Here is a 19,568-nt window from a genome sequence, read left to right as displayed (position 1 = left end):
TATTGGTGTATGCCTCCACTACAATAGTCCAGGGACGGATCCAGGAATATCAAAATGGCGGGGGTCCAATAAGTTTTGGGTGGGGGAACATGGCAAACAATGCGAGCGCACTGAGTTGGGCATTTTGGAGCCAAATGCACTTAATATTAGGGGATATTCTGAGGTCAATTGCCATTACTTATTCCTATACAAAAATGCCTGAATACAATACAATACAATACTGCATTAAAGAAAAAGTATTGAAACTTTCTGAGGAGGGGGGAGGGGGGAGGGGGGGTCTGGACCCGCCCTAGTAGTCAGGGCATAGACAAAATGGTTAATAATAGTGTATTTGAAACAGCATATGTTCTTTTTTATTAATTATTTAGTTCTAACAAATTTAGTAAAACATTTACTGCATCTTTAAACATTTATCACCTCGAAGTGATTATGGAAGTAAAGAACTGCTCACAAGGCACTAGTAGTTACTGTACTGTACTTATGACCAGCCTCTGTCTCTTGGGTTGAGGTATCTTGACAGTTTTTCAACATCATCATCACACACAGATGAGTCTCCTAAGTTGTAAGGACAGCAGTATAGCCATTATAAAAAATATAGTTCAAAAATATTTCATAATGTACAAATTGTGTCGTCAATATAGTTGTAATAAAAGATGTTCCTAAAACCACTTAGTTAACACTCCAAGCCTCTGAACATTGACAAGAATAAAGAAGGAATAACTATGAAACTCCATTGTATTTTAATGTCTTAAGGAGATGTTTAAATTTTCTTTTATTTAACAAACAGTGAGAGAAGCAAAGTCAAATAAAATATTCCCTTAATGCTCACCAACATTTCTACTATCAACACAAAATTATAAACTTGTGTTCCATGATACTATTCCCTACCTGGCTGTCAATACTGTACTCAATGTAGAAAAAAATTAAACAAAATTTTATAATGAATATACCTGTACAGTTTAAAAAATATTTATAAATTTTTAATAAATATACAGTAAAAAAAAATCTGAATACAGGACTACTGTGAGCAGATTTTTAGTGGTGGGGGAAATGTTTGTACCCAGTACAGAACTGTTATCAGGTCATGCAGTATGCTAAGTTTAGGTTCCTGGACTACAGTGCCATCAACTATTAGTAAAGTTAAAATGAGTGTTTAAAGTTGTTTACTGCAATATATTACATAAAAAAGAACTTTAGTAAATTACAATAAAAAACAAAAAAATCATCAATTATCATCACACAACTTGCTTTCCACTCCACCATAACCACAAATTGGAGATGAAGGACAACATAAGTCACGTTAATGTACTAAAACTGATCCACCAGCAAAGTCCTCTTAGTTTGGAGTGATATTCAGATTTTCTTTATTTCTATACTGTATATATTATGTATGTTCATATTATACACTACACTGACTTCAAGAACATATTTTATAAGCCACCATAACTATAGGTGTCTCAAACACTCCATTTGTGTCATTAATAAAGAAACTCAACCTTATATTTATACTGTATTAATTAACTACATTATCTTTTCTTCTCATTATTATTTTCTCTCTTTTTTCCAGTTGTCATATTCAATATATTTTATCTCTCTACATGAAGAATTACTTTATCACTAAATGGCATTATACATCACTCAGGATTAACCCACATTTACCCATTCTTCATCATAAACCAAAAGCGTGTTATTAACAAGCAGCTGGGCGTTGTATGAACGTACACGGCACCACACTTTTAGTTTAAGATAGAGAAGAAGTTAACCCCTTCCTTGTCACATGGTTCAGCTGCCAAACACAAACACTAGTTTTGGCAACAGTACATTAAGTGGAAACAGATACAGATACTGAAAACAATTTCTGTGTACCATACATCAGTCCAACCTGGCAGTTAGGAGTTTGAACCCAGACAAGGGGATGTATCACCTGGGTTAAATGCAGTTATTAAAGCGTGTGTTAAAGAAGGGGTTTAAATACACATATCAACACTGGTCACTTCCAGCCACACAGCAAAATCTACATAAGTAACATCACTCACATACATACCACTGTTGCATTAATACTCAACCTTACTTTTGAGAGATTTTTACAGATTAAATTTTTGTTAAACATAGTTATGAACATTTTAATCTTATATATTTTATACACTACAGTACCTTATATCAATTTGGTATTGTTATTTTGATATTTTGCTTGTGTGTGTGTTAGCAGGAGGTTGGAAGCAGGACTATTGTCATGGTAAACTTGCCTGACTCTCCCTCACCCATCTTAAGCTTCCCTCCAAGTTATACATTGAAATCTCTATTAAATGGACTATAAAGAGAAGAAAGTCTGTTATATTAAGGGTCTGTTATGTGTGGCACCTCCATCTAACAGAGTATTGTATATGGAGAGAAGTCCGTTATATGCAGGTCTCACTGTACAGTAATGTTATTTTCCCCTTAATAATCCCAGGTAGATTTGACAAGCATTAAAAAAAAATTTGCTTGTAGTAAAAAAATCTAAACTGTGATCTACTTGGATGGACTCCGTATGATGCCTATATGAGATTTAGCTTGTTAATTTTAGTCTGATATTAAGTTTCTTTTGGTCAGGTTTACATTAGTAGTTAATCTATTACAGAAAGAATTGGAAAAAACCTAAATGTCAAAATAAACATAAGTAAAGCAAGTGTGAAATATGGTTAGGTGAGCAAAAGACTAGTTATTATAGTTTAAAATTACAGTATTCTGTGTGCTGGAATTTCAAGGAGGAGGGATGATGTGATGGACCACTGAAAGAAAGGCAATTGTTTCTGAAGCTTTTTAAGATATGGAGAACAAAAGAAGAAGATAAAACCAAGCAAGTTGTGGGACATTAATCACGGTCTTACACAAGTGTAAAGGTGTTTTAGGAGTCGTATCATGAAAAGGAGTTTAACATTGGCACAATTTTGTTTTGGGAATCTTGTGCATGTGTGTAAAGAAGACAATTACGGGGGAATAGTGTCTGAGGACTTAACCATTAGTGTCATGGTAAGTAGAGAAAAAAATACCACCAAAATATACAACACACCAACATTTTTGTACCATAACACTGATTTTGGGGCGAGTAAGCAAACTATAAAATATCTTCTGTACACACATACAGTACACACATTCCCAAAAGCTTACCATGCCAACTTTGAACCCATGATATGACCTGTCAGCAGCACACTTGCTGTTATATAATAAGTGAAAGACATAAGATGAAGCCAGTACAGGAAATGGTACAAATATTTGCAGAAAAAGGTTGTCAAGATAATCAACTTTGTGTTTCTTTTCAAATCCACATATACAGCACCACCACAAGTTTCCTTCTTTATATCCCCCATTTGGGACATCATCAGTATGTGGATGTTTTTGTGGTGGTTTTGGCAGAGGCAGTCATTTATTATATCAAAATAAGATCAACAATTTGATAATGGTGTTTAAAATAACATAACATATTGCCCAAGAGTAGTTACACAACACCAGCAGTTTACTGTAGTTGTTGTTTAACCAAGTTATTATTCTCTACTTAACAGTTTAACCAACTCAATGTTGTACAGTTCAAGAAAGAAAAGAATAGAAGTCAGAATAGAAAGGTTATGAAATCATATTTTATTGAAGACTTGTGTTCAATGACCATAAAGTATTGTAATCTCTGCTGAGCATCACAATGTATCAGGTTCTTTGATATAATACATTATATTACACTATAAAATAAATCACTAGTTAATTTAATGGTCTTAGTTCAATTTCTTAAAACAAATTGTATTTTTGTCATGTAATTCCAACAACACAACTGCTTATACAGAATATAATATATAATGAAAACATATAATTAAATAACTATTAGTGAATTATATGAAAATTGCATAAACATCAGCAGTTTGGTTGAGCATTGTTTAATGAACATAGAAATACATGAAATGTTTGTATTATGGATGCACACGTACAGGTTAAGAAATCTTATAATTGATAGTATGGTGAGGACTGAAGGGAGAGCATTGTGTGAAGCAGCAAATGCTCACATGTTTAATAAAATAATAAGGAGGTTGGTGCCAGGGAGGGCAACAGATGACCTAACAAGGAGCTCGAGGAGAATAATATGGATTCTATTTTGAGTCGGCCAAAAATTTACGGATCATTTTAATGTTCAGGTACGACGGAACGTTACGAGAAGGTGTACAACTGTGCCGGTGTATTGTTATTGAGGCACAGTTAGTGAGTTTGGTGAATGGTCAGCAGACTGTGTGTAAAATGACACTTAAAACAAGGGAGGATCATGAAAGGACTGATAAGGGATGTTTTAAAAATGAAAATATAAATAATCACTTGAGATATACTTCAGGTGGAATGGTCATGTTGAGAAAACTGAAGACTAAAAGAGATGTCTTTCCTTGCGCTCTAGCTAGCCTCTTCCCGTTAAGACAAGGGGTGGCCAGATTCAAGAGCAACAAACACTCGCCCATAATTCACCGTTAGTTCTTCTCTCTAATAGTCTAATAATGGTGATGAACAAAAAAGAAATGGATTGCGAACTGCAGGGATGAGGATGAGAAAAAAATGAACGAGAAAATGAATAAGCAAAAGTAAATGTGGATGCCTGTGTGAAAGTGGACATTAACAAAGGAATGATTGTCAAAATGACCCCACTCATAATGGTTAAGCCTATTATGACCAGAACCTATTATGACCAGGGCCTATTATGACCAGGGTCTATTATGACCAGAGCCTATTATGACCAGGGTCTATTATGACCAGGGTCTATTATGACCAGTGACTGACAGAAGTAACTGGACATTCTACTTCTAATACTGATATAAAAAAAAGCAGGGAATGACTACATCATCTTGACAATAAACCATTACCACATGACAAGATTAGTTTGTTAGACAAGTTCCCAGTGTGGAATATAATTTTATCTAGGCATATTAAAGAAAAATCCCATACAACAGTACCCAGCTTATATTCCTTACATGGGAAATGCACAGGTTTAACTGTGCCACATTCCCAGGTTATATTATATTGGAAATGTCTGAAAATATGCCACATACTTCGGTCGTATTCCTCTTATCGGAAATAACCAAGAACGTGCCATATACAGTACCCACTTTATGATGATTAATTAACCAGTTAATATGTCCCACTGTCCAGCAAGATGGTATATCCAGTCTCCTGCACATCTTTCTCATCCACTCACTCTCTATCATTCTATCCTTCCACCAACTCAAGAACACTGAACAACCAATGGAGTTAAAAATGTACAGCTGTTTGGAACCTGCCATATGCTATCATTTTACCTCAAGCAATGTAAGAATGTATCTCTAAAAATGGTCACAAGACTGAATTATTATTAAGGTAATTTTCAGAACATCTTAATTACATCTGTTATATATTCCTCATGTCTTTCATTCACTGTGATAGAACACTTCTCATAACCAGACACTGACCTAAGCACAGAACTGTCTACTGTACCTGTATTTTATTAATGTTGTTACCTATTTTCTAAGACAGATCTATAATGTATGCTATCTATCACTATTATGCTCTTAATTTCATCTGTATTCCTATATTCATCAAAAAATCAATACTAGAGGTATTTAAGTTTTGAGAAGTTTCTTTAAATCTTTCACTAATCATTGACGTGAAAACATTCGTACACGACCATTACAATATTACACGTCTAGGACTGGTACCGGTATTATTAATATCACAGATATTATGTTAAGCCAATACAGATGGTCTTGCATGTCAACTGTTATTATTGCCTAGCAAATGTAATGGCTTTTAAAACAAAAATTAAAAGGAAACCGTTAAATCCAAACTTTTCAATATGTCGCCCTTGCTACAGGACTGACATTATAACCAGAGTTTAAATACAGCAAGAAAAGTTTTGCAACACAATCATGCTAAGAAATAACTTTTTGTGTGCGTACAACAGTCACAACCACATTTGCATGTAAACGATTACAGTACAACCACTTTTGCACTTACAACACAACCACATTTGCACATACATAGTTAAGTTACAAGACAACTGCTTGTGCACACACTCAGTTACAATACTGTACAACCTCTTGTACTCATAATAAAGGCTAAACTAAGCCTCAGGATACAGTAATGGTGACATTCATGCTATAGATACAAGCTCTTCACTCACTCACACATAAAGCCAACACGTACTCATGTGTGTGTGTGTGACAATACAGAGCAATTAGGCAACCTGTTAGTATTATTAATGAGAAAAAATAAATAAAATAATCTTAAAATATTTAAAAGGAATATATAATTACTATTACCAACAAAATGAGGTGCAAGAAGCATAATAATTTTTTTAAAGAAAATCATCAAGCTCACCAGGAATATTGAAATACATTTTAAAACTCTACAGATGTACATGAGAACAGGAACCAAAGACTAAGTGTTCAGTGAATTAAAAAACATTAGCTAATCTTTTCTCTCGTGACACATAATTAAGTCTCACACCTTCACAAATAATCTTTATCATTACAATACAAAAAACTTAGCACCACAATTGTAAAAAATTTCAATGCACTGTACAAATCTCTCATTAAGGTACATTTGCCATATATTGCAATCTGTCACAAAAATATTAAAAATACATACAATGAACGTTCAATAACATATTTCTGATAAATAAATTCCAACAATGTTTCCCGATGTTAGTCCCCGAGGTCAGCATCTCTATCGCCAACGACATAGAGGAAGTGGAACGCTATGGCTAACAGTCCTGTCCCTAGGAGATCGCCGAGGGCAGTCAGGTACGGAATGGCGGAGTTGTCTGGGTCAATGGACATTTTCCACATCCAGTGTACCATTACGTGTGAAATATACAGAAGGATTGCCACCTGAAAAACAACAAAATTATGCATATTATACAAACTGGCAACTTGGTATTAGGAAGAACTTGTATGTGGAGAAACAAAATTTAAAACATTCCATTCTTTATCAACAGATAAAAAATAAATAAAAACTACTCTATTTCCTCCTTAACTCTCATTAGTCCCAGCAATTCCATATAGACAGCTCTGGAGCATACCTGAACTGTCTAGGTACATTGTATTCCTGCACTGTCTTTATACAGTACATGGCGAATCAATGTTAACTTGTATAACGATATTACTGAATAAATATCTAGACACATAAGATTTTCCCTCTCTCATCAATCTCTTTATTCTCCTCACTAATTACTTTTCTACAACTTCTATTCAACAATATACTGTACCACACTAAGCTGCTAAGGTTCTCCCTCAATATATCGGCTAAACTTCTCCTAAAACTTGTCATAATTTCTCCTCACCTGCAAGAATGCCGCCAGCAGGTACGTAACAACGAAGATAGGAGTGAGGGAGGTGTGACCGGCCTTCAGGTAGGAGATGGTGTACATGAACACAAGATGTCCCGGCACAACCAGCAGTAAAAGGACCCTGGCAGTTCGAGGATGACCAGCTGTGTGTAAATCACTCACGTCAGATTCCACATAAGCAGTATAGGAACAGTAGTATATTAAAATAAGGAATATAATACGTGGAATGTGAAAAAATGCATCAGATTATGAAAGTGACAAGATGGTAGTGTTGTCCAGAGGCATTATCAGCTATTTAATAACAGTGCTGAATGCTTTCTATCTATCTGCAACTCCACTGGATAAATGTGTATTGTAATAACTGACAATATTGAGGCACAATGTTAAGACTCACATACAGTACCCTGTAATGTGCTTACTAAATACAAGTTACTTTTGAAAAAATGGAAATAACATCTCAAACACAAATGATTGACATGATATAACCGTCTACAATATTATGAAGCGTTACTCACCTCTGGCACAGAAGGCGGAACACGGGTTAATGCACATCTCAGTCACAAACTTGGGCATTTTCCCCAGAGGAGCGGCGGCGTGGAGAGCGGTGGAGATTCGGGAAGCTTGTACTGCCACTAGGTTTCCTCCCACGCCGTTGATGACGGGTTGGAACACGGCAATGCCCTTATAGTTGGACACGGTGAAGTCTAGGATCAACCCACCCATGCTGAAATACATTGTGGATTTTAATAATGATTACCATCCTGCAAGCTGTCATATAGATGGTTCAAACTAGGAACAAAGCTGTTTTGGGAGCTTGCATGTGTGAGAAAACTTGAATATTTGTGCAGGCTTAAATTCTGGGGTTCAAAATTTGCCATGACACCAATTTTTAAAACCATAAACACAATACATAAATGTTTTCTTAATTGACAAGACAGATATTTTCTCAAAACAACAGAATGTATAGAGTCATAGGGGAGCTTTGTAGTGACATTGGGCATCACACACTTGAACAAAAAATAACCTTAATAACACAAGGCATACACACCTGGAAATCATCATAGCAGAGATGACGGGAGTCCAACCAGAATAAAGGACCTCCTTCGTGTGCTTGTTCCGAGCAGCAAGCCAAATCCACAGTGGCAGAGACAGCAGGTAGCCCACAACAATCAGCGGCGACAACCAGAGATCCGTTTCTGAAATAAGATGGTTATTAAAGCAATCTGGTTCATCCATTATCAAGTTAAGGAGGGACCAGGTGCTAAGCCAACTTTAAAACCTTGAACTTTCATATACAGTGAACCCTCGCTTTACGCGGTTTCACTTTATGCGTTTCCACGTTTACGCGGTACCCTGCCGAACATGGAATGCTCACTTTCCGCGGTGTGTGTACCCTTTTACGAGGAGAGCGGCTGGCGGTCCTCTCACGCCGCATTTTTGGATCCAAACCTCCCGCCATCCGCCATGTTGTGCAAGCGGCGCGAGTAGGTTGCGCAGTGTATGTCTTTGTTGTGTTATTGGTGACGCCATATGACGTATCGGACTGTGATTGGGCAAAGCATCCTTACCTCCCTCCCCGCTAGCTGTGATTGGTTTAATGTACTATGACGTGCCCCGCCGCGGGAGCGTTCAAGCCCCTTGACCTACCCGCGTCAGTTACACCCTTCCCGGCGACACCGTGTATATCGGTATCCATTGTTCCATAAGAATGGCTTCCACCGGGCCACTACCACCACCACAAAGAAACCTTACATTACCTGGACCCAGCCGCCCAAAGCCAAAGAAGACACGACGTTCCGTAAGCTACGAAATCAAATATAAGATCATACAAGAGTTGGAGAAAGGAACAAGACAGGTTGATCTCGCGCGCCAGCATGGTGTTAACGAATGAACTATCAGGACAATTAAGAAGGATGCAGCCAAGATAAAGGAGCACATGAACATCACAAAGTCTACAGGTGCTTCTATGATCAAGTATTTCCACAACCAGGTGCTTCTCAAGACGGAAAAATTACTTGTGAGCTACTTGGTGTGTCAGGCGCGACGGAACATGGCGGTGGACACGCGCTCAGTTAAGGAGTACGCACGTGAACTGTATGCTGCAGTGTCACGGAAGATGGGAATTGCAGAGCCCAAACCCTTTAATGCGTCCTCTGGGTCGTTACAGAGGTTTAAGAAGAGGAACAAGATCACCAATATAAACATTGGTGGTGAAGAAGCGAGTGCTGACCGTGCTGCGGCTAGGGAATTTCCACCGTTTTTACGTGAGATTATGGAGGAAGGACAGTACACCGACGACCATGTGTTTAACATGGACGAATCTGGTCTTTTTTGGAAAAAGCTACCTTCCAAGACCTTCGTTGTGAAGAATGCCAGCAAGTGTCGGGGCCGGAAGTTGCAGAAGGAGCGCATCACCGTCCTGTTTACCACCAATGCCTCCGGTACCTGTAAGCTCAAGTTATCGGTGATCCACACAGCATGCAAGCCGAATGCCTACAAGAGCATGGAAATGACCAAGCTAAATGTCCACTGGCTGACCGCACGTAAGGCGTGGATGTTCTCTACTCTGTCCCTCTCCTGGTTTGATGACTATTTCGTTCCCGATGTGAAGAAATTCTGTGAGCAACAGAATGTTCCATTCAAGATTTTGTTGCTGCTTGACAATGCACCAGGACACTCGCCCCTACTGTTAGATCGTCACCCCAACGTAAAAGTGGTTTTCTTTCCTCCCAACACTACGTCTATAATACAGCCCATGGACCAAGAATTGATCTGTAATGTAAAAGCTGCATTCTCTACCAAGAAATTCAAGCTCCTGAACGACTACACCAACACCAAGGAAGAGTTGCGTAACCTGAGTGACACCAACACCGATAGCAAGAGCGAAGACGACGAGGATCAACAGTTGGCAGAGCAAGAAGTACTTTTGAGACAATTTTGGAGAACATTCAACATCAAGAAAACTGTGAACTTCTTGGTGGAGGCATGGGATCAGCTGTCTGTAGCAACTGTTCGTCACGCATGGAGACATGCGTTGCAAGGTATTCCGGGTGTTAGGCAGAGTAAATCTGTGACTGGTGAGGTTCAGACTGTTGCAGTAGCAGTGGACCTTGCCAGAGAAGCTGCGCAGTGTTACAGCTGCAGGCTTCTCCGAGACCACCAACGACGACATCCTGGAGGTGATAAGGGATCCTGATGTGACTACCGACGAGATGGTAGATGATGATGACGTCAGTGAAGACACAGGTGGTGCGTCATCCCAAGAAGAACGCCAGTTATCCCATAGTAATGTAAGGGGTGCCATCGAGTGTATTGAGAAAGTCAAGCTCCTCCTTTCCGACGACCCTGATGCTAACAGGTATGAAATCTTCACTACCCAGCTGTTGCAGACTATGGAGCCCTACATCAAGGTTTATCATGACAACATAAACACCAGCCGTCAGCAAAGCATAACCGAGTTCTTCGCCCGCAACCCACCACAACCAGCCCAAGCCAGTGATAGTGACAGAGGCAGAAACAGTGATGATGACTTTGAGGCATTTGTCAGGGAGGCACTAGTAAGTGTGGATGACAGCGATGAAGACTCACCTGAGGGCCAGTAGCCTGTCCTCTGCCTCGGAACCAGCCTCCATTCCCCTACGCCGACCCATCTCTTCCACTAACGTAAGTGTTAACCTCAACCTTGTTTTTTCTAACCTAACCTTCAGTTTATTATTCTCTTATTGACTGTTCCCTTCTATATTATGTGTGTGTGAATACCATCATAAAGTTAAGATGTTATTTTTAGTAAAACGTATGTATTGTGTCGGGAAAAAGTGGAGTTTGGGGGTCGGCCCGGTCTCTATTTCAATTATTCCCATATGTTATGTTGTTCACTTTACGCGGGCCGCCGTGGGTTCAATTAACCGCGTAAAGTGAGGGTTCACTGTATACAAAAATCCAGGACCTGAGATTAAAGTTCGCATGGCATTGACTTTCAACACCAGAGACAAACTCACAAAGGTGAGTAAATTCATATCATATTGACTATAACACAATGATGTAATCCCATGAAGATTAAAATTGAGACTTGAAATCAGTCATATACAGTAATCAACCAAATTGTATTTACGGTATAGTTACATCTTCAATATGATATAGTTATAAAGTTTTAAGTTATCCCTATACTCTTTCACACTTCTCTAGTACCTGTCTCAAAACCTTCTCAATATTAAGTTTATTTATTTTTTTTTAATTCCTTGTACAGATTCAACTTAATATTATAACTTTTCTAACATTCAACTTGGTACAGTAACATTTAATAACATTCCGCTTGGTATAATTATATTTCCTAACATTCAACAGCTTGCCATTTAACATTTTCTAACGTTCAATCTGGTATAATAATATTAACCAACATTCACTTCCTGCATATCTTGATCAAAAGTTTTACACACACACACACACACACCAGTCTTGGATTTCAGGACCTTCAAATAGGCTTTCCCACATACACACCAACAAGCCCTGTTGGCTGCACTTACTGCACTGTCAATGTATAATGTCTGCATACCTACCCTGTCTGAACACTGTATACCTGCACTGTTCATACTGTATATATGCTGAATCTATCTAAACTTGTATGATGATTTTTCTGAATACATACATATCTATCTATCTATCTAAAGCAGTGGTTCTCAACCTTGTTTGCCCCATGCACCCCTTTCACCATATGTCAGAATGTCATTCCCCTCTCCTTTCCAAGATTGTCTGCCTCAAAAAGTGCATTCCAAATAATATGCATATAATACTGAAAATCCTTTATTTTTTCCATATTAGAATCAGTTTCCCCCCCCCCCTGAAAACCTGAGGGGGGAAATTCCCCCCTGGTTGAGAACCCCTGATCTAAAGTGTTCACTGAATAACGGACAAAACAATAAAAAACTTACCTCTCGAAGTAAATAGTACAGAGGCAATCCAAGCCAATAATCCAAGAGTCGTCAAATCCCCGAGGGACGCAGCTATAGGCGTGGCCACATTATCAGGGTTGATTCTACACTTTCTTGACAAAAGAATGACTCCCACCATTATTAAACCTTTGGAGAAAAAAATATACTGTATTAGCATATTTCAGTAAATACAACTCTTGATTTATTCCTATTAATTATTAAAGCTAAATTTATATTCATGTAATGATATCCAAAAGTAGTTAAGAATCTTGTGTCTGTGAAAAGCTTTCAGTGAATGTAATAGATGACAGAACAGTAAGTTGATTTCTTGTGGCTCTTAATCTCACTATACAGTACAGAGGTGAACCAAACCAAACTCCCAAAGCCATAATATTGTACTGTACTGTACGGGCACATTTAGGTTGGGTAGTTTTGTGGATGGACGTGCTGCTGAAGGAAGATGCTGGGGTATGTACGTTGACAGGTGAGAAACCAGAGGAATACCTGAAGGTGTTACTGTAGAAGAGGAACACCTTGATAAGGGCACACTAGAGGGGTGTTGATATTTGAGGCACTCCAAGGAATAAAGTGTCTTGAGATGTGTATGGGAGAGGGTTTGCAACATGTGATGAGGCATTAAGTATGTAGTATAATCAAATGAGCCACATGAAGATGATTCCCCAAAGATTTATTTCACTGATGAGTAAACACCTTAACACTAGCTGGTGCTTGGGTTAATGTTGAAGATGTTTAATGTGAAATAACCTAAGGTACAGAATCTTCAGGAGTTCCAAATAGATACAGTATAGAAAATTTGACTTACTTAGGATTAGTGATGCTAATGAGGCAGTGACGAGGGCAGCAGCACAGAGCAGCAGAGCATGAAGGAAATCAAAGTGTCCTTCTGGAATCCAGCCCATAACAACGGCAGCCACTGATGCCAAGAACCCAACCACTATCGCCTGGCACTGTGGGAAAAATTTATATACTGTACAGTATTTCTTTAAATACATTCTCTTTTCTTGATTGGGTATAATTATATAAAAAACAAGTTAATACCATCTGATGCATTTACTGATGATGAGTATTACAAAAGGCAAAAAAAAAAAAAAAAAATTACATATTCCCTGTAAATATTTTTGGATCACTTGATGACTAGACCCCCAGCTTATTTCTCCCTAATACTACCAGGGAGTTAGATTAAGGGGTTTAATCTTATCGGGTGAGGGGGCTAGTCTTCATATGATCTGATTTTTCTTACAAACTTGTAGAGTAAAGCCAGATAACCTACTTGAATAAGAGCCATGTTTCCCACAATCATGGAGAGACAGTCCTCTTTATTGTCCAAGTGACCCAGGTTGGCGTGAGTGGAGAGACGGGATGCCAACGTCATCTCCAAGTTTCCTTTCAGGCCCAGGAGAGCCGGCACCATGATGAACAGTTCACTAACAATTTTGAACACAGGCCAGTGCTGGAAAGATAATATGGTATCATATTATTATAATGTTCCTATGAGATCATGAAAATTACCATCTGTGCCCATAATATGAACACACATCACAGATACTGTTATTCTGAGACACCACCAGCCACTGACGCACACATAGTAAGTATGATTGATGTATTGTAGTGGCAGTGGAAGGGACTTGAAGAGGGTGGTCCATTAAATTGGCTCAAATCCTAGGCAGAATTACCTTAACAATAACTATAAGTGATTTATTAGTGAAATAAGTTTAAACAATGAGGAACTATGAGCAATGTCTGGTGATGGCGACCAAGAACCATTTAATATAGTTAAATAAGCTAATAAATTATTATAACATACTGTACTTAAGATATAGTATAATATCAGAGCTCAATATATTGTACTCATATATCATATAGTGTATTTACAGTATAAACATGACTGAGAACAGAACAGTCAATAAATTAAGGTTATTACCTGAACCAGATCCAGTACCAGTCCTGCTCCCACCATGCCCAGACCTGCTACTAGGAAGGGCAACATGACCTGCATCAGTATGGACAGACTGGATTCTTCATCTCCTTGTAGATCTCCGCCTCCTCCCAACGCTCGCTGGAGGAGGGACAGCCCCTGGTCATCATCTGATGCCGATGACGTGGAGCGCTCCTCAAACAACCCATCCCCCTCCTCAATACGACCCTGAAACGTAAGTTTCTCAATATACGACTAAAATCGCACCTTGGTCTACCCCAACTTTGTCCTCCAGTAAATGGCATTAACGGTTATATATAGAGCAAAAAATAAACACCACAGCAGCACACTTTGAAACAACAAATGACAAGTGTGTGTTAGTACTGCTACCAGCCACTGGTGTTCTGCTGTAGAGGGGAAGGTCTTGCAGTGTAACATACAAGTGTTTGAGAAAAGGATGTTGATGTATTGATTGAGAAGGCCAAGGTGTGGCCTGGGGGCACAGCATAGTTCAGTCAGTTCACTAATGCTGATAAAAACTTATGGAATTATTTGAAAATACTGTACAGTATATGGAAGATATATATCTATAAGATATGTACATGATAAATGCTGTACAGTACAGTGTAGTATACTGGACCTTCAAAACCTGAAAATGATCATGTAATACTATAGTACAGTACAAGGAAGAAACACAAGAAGAAAGTGTCATGATCAATATGTTTCATACTAAACAGTCACTGAATTATAGCATAATTCTATTACATTATGATGTCTTACTCTTACAAAATTTCTCTTTACTATCTGTGGTGCAGAAGACATTCTCCTCTGGGAGGTGAGCACTCTACTGTAGCGTGTTGCTACGGCAACATCTACCTCAGCACACGTGATGGTCTGACCATTCTGATGAAGTTTAATATATAGTCTACGTTAGGCTTACACTATCATTAGTATGTAACTTGGTGCCACAACTAAGTCATTATAAATTTGATTCACATAATCTTGCCCCACCCACCCCCCCCACCCCCCATGCAGTTAGTGAGGTTTCTTCTGCACCTACAGTCTTGAATGATGTATTTGTACAATACTGCACCGCACCACCACCCGTCTTCCCTATGACACTACACAGTAAGGTCTGCAGCTGTCAGACGCCATTGCACAATACGTAATTAAAAGTTAATCCAAAGAGTTATAAGCCGAGCGTGTCGCCAATTATGCTCACTTGGGTCTCGGGTGCTGGTAAACAATGGTCACTTCACTGCCCCTCCCTGGTCACTCTCTGGGTATTAATGGAGGGCCCATATGAAAAATTCATATAAACTATTCCTGACATGAAATTATATCAAATTTCTTCCAACACTACAGACAAGAGTTCAGTGTTTACGGTATATAACATAAAACTTAAGATGGTACAAGAGTTTCTTCAGCAACACATTGTAAAACTTTAATGTAAGTGAAACAGTGACATAATTTAGAAGTGATACATTCTTGACACAATTTTCAACTCTTAAAGCTCTCACATAATGTGATGTATCATAGCCACAAGCATGAATGAACGAACGAACGAACGAACGAACGAACGCACGCACGCACACACACTACCATCAGTCACTGATTTTAGCTACATTACCAGATGTATTGTATTAGGGTGTTCCCATCCACAAGGTCTTAATATATTTGAATCACATGAAGATTACCACCCTAAACATATTTCATCTCAGGATTAACCACCCTAATACGAACCCAACCCAACCCATCTTAATCTAACCTAACTTAACCAACCTTCTCACTGAGGACAATAGCTGTAGTAATTCCTATCTATCTATCTATCTATCTAACAAAAGGTTAAATGGTTGGCACATATATATATGTATATAATACTGTACAGTGAAGCAGAATAAAGCTTACACACCCTCCCCCATACCTTTTAATTCACTTACATTTGTACATCACATAATAAAGTAATATTAAATTCTGAGAATCTTGAAAATCCCCAGAAGTATGACAACGTGCACACACACACACACAAAACTAGTAATTATAACAAAAACCAAAGAACGACGTTTGGGATACAAACACTTGTCTGAGGACACTGAGAGATGAACAAAAACTTAACCAGACAACAATAATGATGACGTCAATGTCTATATTGTGAAAGATCTTTTTGTTTTCTTCTGAAACTGACTAACTAAAAAGGCATGGCCCAACACACACACACACATTGAATTTTTTTTTAATAACAACATACTTTATTTTCGAATTTACTGCTTTGATGGGTAGGAAACCTGATGGCACGTTTAATCCCATTGTTCCTTCGTGGGTCCAGTGTTAATACAGTACAGTACAAGAGCTCCTAGACTACCCTGAGGGAACGACCAGTGAGTTGTTCAGTAGTGCCACGCTGGATAACACCTTTCTCACATACATACTGTAAAACCTGGTATTGAACCCAGGACATAATGTGGAGAGGTGAGAATGCTTACTACTCTAACATTGACGTCCTCTTGAAAAAATGTGAAATGCTTTACAATTTGGCATGACTGACAACACTGTGGGAGTATTTGAAAGAATTTATTAAAGTAAGACATTAAAAAGGAGTTGAAAATGATGTTGGTGTGAGAGACAAAATGCTTGTAGTGAGAGAGGGGACACAGATCAGTATTTGGGAGCACATTTAGTAAATATGGAGAAATAAATGTTGAGACATGAGAAAGAATGAAAGTTGATGATATGAACAAGTATGTGTGTTTATTACAGTAAGAGAATGTGAGTGAGGACATGAACAAGTATATGTAAATATTTCTACTCGTTGTCGTATCACTTTCTACACTTGTCTTACACCATTTAGCTACACTCCCTGGTACTTCCCCCCTTCCTTCAGGTTCCTGTAACCCTTGACCTCAAAAGTACTGCCTCATAAATCTATTATCTGCCTCAGGTGCTGCAGGTGAGAGCAAGACAACTGACATAGTGAGTTAAGTTAGGTGAGGAGAAGACAAGTAACATACATAGAGGGTTAGGTTAGGTGAGAACAAGACAAATAACATATATAATGGGTTAAGATGTGATTAGTTTACCATTACACCATCTCAAAATTGCTAAACATGAACTGCATTTTTTGGCTTATTATTTTTTACATCTGTCTGTTTGTCTACTTCTCGCCTGCAGTGTTTCCCTTAATGACTCTCCAAATAATAGTAGAGGTAGTGGTTGAATATTTACCAACATCCTGTTGGAATTGCAAAGTAAATTACAGCAGGACACACTTGGACATCCTCGAATTGCCTCGACGAGTCTCTGAATTTTTAAAATCACATTCACTTGGACGCCTGTGTCTTGGCCTGGGGTTGATGGTAATCGTGGATAAAAATACAATTTCACGAGTTTTTCCCGATCCATAAATAACCGCTAACAAATTTTTACGTACTTTAGTTTCATGGAGGGAAAATATCAGGTAAATAATTATTAAACTTGGGTATTTAACAACTATGATTACTATATCAACAAAAATGAGTTACCCCAATCAGTTACCTACACTATACAATGAGTTGCCCACACCTACAATGAGTTACCCACACCTACAATGAGTTACCCACACTTACAATGAGTTACCAACACCACAAAATAAATTACCCAAACAAAATTTATAAATACCTTGTTTATTCATTCAGTTATTATCACAAGTTCAGAACACAAAAGGTAACAATGCAAAAACTTGACACTGTCGCCTAAATGCCATCGTGCATACAGATAAAGTCACAACCCCGAAGGCTAACCAACCCTTACCTTACAGACACACCTCAACCCACCTGGAAATAACCCTACTCCATCAACAGTTATATATTGTAAACAGTTATCTGACTCAACAGTTACAGTCTAATAGTAAACCGGGAGTAAGTAACGTTGACACTTGAACCATCAAAAATACAAACCACAGCAACGATCTAACTGGATTTCCATGTGGTAAATGGACCTTCAAAACAAATTGTCGTCGTATTATTCAGGGATACTAATGAGGGGAGAAAAAAAAATATTCCCAGCCAAGAATAATGAAGATATATGAAGAGAAGAGTATAACACTGGGTGAAACAAGAAAATAAAACAAACATGAAAATTTATCAAGGAAACTTCACCAAGCTGGAGGTGAGGTCAGACATGGTGACCTCTGCCTTAGGGTCAATGTGCAGTATTTCCTGACGCCAAGACATGACTGAGAAAAATGGACTGACACGCCCCGGTAAAATCAAGGAAGAAACCGTGTGCAGCTAATACAGTTATGTCTGATTCTCCCAAGGAACTTAAGCTGCAAAATTTCCGATTATGATTCATGTAAAACTCAAGGTTCCTAGCTTACCGGCAGAGATATTTCAGCTGAGTAATCAAATAAATGTATGAAGTCAGTGCCAACATATCCACCATTCATGGTGCGATGCTCAACTGCCACACCTAACAAGACTCCTGACCTCCAACTGGCTGTATTGATAACACTTCCCGGTCAGTTAACAGTCACCTGTATAGAGGGAGGCGGCTGTTGCCTGGTGACTTTTCAAAACAAGGCAATTATAGAAATGACATACTACTGTACTGTACTGTGAGGAAAAATCCAAGCAGCTGTAATGAAACTTAATATGACCTTTTTTTTTTCTTAACTTTTAATATTAAAAAATAAGTGATCATAAAACTAACATGTAAATTGTACAATTTCTTTCTTAGATTATCTTTAATTTTTAGGAATCACATAGATTTATGTACCAATAACAAGTGAAAAAGAGTTATGCATAACTCTATCTAGGAAATAGTTAACAGCATCCCAAACTGGCTGGGCAGGAACCATGCTGGGTTGTGAGCCTCTGAGATCACTATCTACCACTAGTTAACTGGACACACCCATCACTTCTCTTCACCATTCATTATAAATTCTTCATTCCCCAGTGAAAATATTTCTTCACAACTTACACAGAAATATCTCGAGAAACCAAGGTTAGTTGGCACTAATGAGCAGCAGGTAAGGTGTACTAATGAGGGGTCATATGTCGGGTAATAATGGGTTCCCCCTCGAGTGACGGCAGCCAGGTACACTTGGACCCTCTCCTCACACCTGTATATGGTCTCTATATTATTTTGAGATAAAGCATTTCTTATTAGTTTATTTATCCTTGGTAGAACTTTTTCCTAAATATTTATATATACTGTACAAGAGAGAGGAATCCACAGCATTAACATCATTCTTTTAATTATGACACAAGGAAGCACTGTCATAAACAGTAGAGCTATTGTAGTGTTGAGTTTTTAATGCTTTGGTAATACAGTATTAGACTTGTGGTCCTCTTATGGACGAATTTTATGAAGAACCATATACAGGTGTACAGTGTGT

At 38.2% G+C, this 19,568-nt stretch overlaps 1 protein-coding gene across 6 annotated transcripts in view; it reads right to left on the bottom strand.

The window, feature by feature from the left end:
- Positions 1 to 330: 330 nt before the first annotated feature.
- LOC121856275 (solute carrier family 41 member 1-like) overlaps positions 331 to 19,568 on the bottom strand; it is a 45,529-nt gene continuing 26,291 nt past the window's right edge. For 4 of the 6 annotated variants that reach the window (XM_042351697.1, XM_042351694.1, XM_042351696.1 and 1 more), the window contains 8 exons: positions 14,201 to 14,422; positions 13,550 to 13,729; positions 13,082 to 13,226; positions 12,259 to 12,405; positions 8,379 to 8,526; positions 7,846 to 8,054; positions 7,325 to 7,473; positions 331 to 6,872 (listed from right to left, as the gene is read on the bottom strand). In XM_042351697.1, the coding sequence (XP_042207631.1) occupies positions 6,687 to 6,872; positions 7,325 to 7,473; positions 7,846 to 8,054; positions 8,379 to 8,526; positions 12,259 to 12,405; positions 13,082 to 13,226; positions 13,550 to 13,729; positions 14,201 to 14,422 (1,386 nt within the window). In that variant the 3' untranslated portion in view covers positions 331 to 6,686. The remainder of the gene's footprint in view (positions 6,873 to 7,324; positions 7,474 to 7,845; positions 8,055 to 8,378; positions 8,527 to 12,258; positions 12,406 to 13,081; positions 13,227 to 13,549; positions 13,730 to 14,200; positions 14,423 to 19,568) is intronic. The other 2 variants (XM_042351698.1, XM_042351700.1) reach the window with 1 other exon arrangement.

This window comes from Homarus americanus, unplaced genomic scaffold (assembly GCF_018991925.1).
Source record: "Homarus americanus isolate GMGI-L3 unplaced genomic scaffold, GMGI_Hamer_2.0 scaffold48016, whole genome shotgun sequence".
Lineage (NCBI taxonomy): Eukaryota > Metazoa > Arthropoda > Malacostraca > Decapoda > Nephropidae > Homarus > Homarus americanus.
This window is presented reverse-complemented; position numbering and strand designations above follow the sequence as displayed.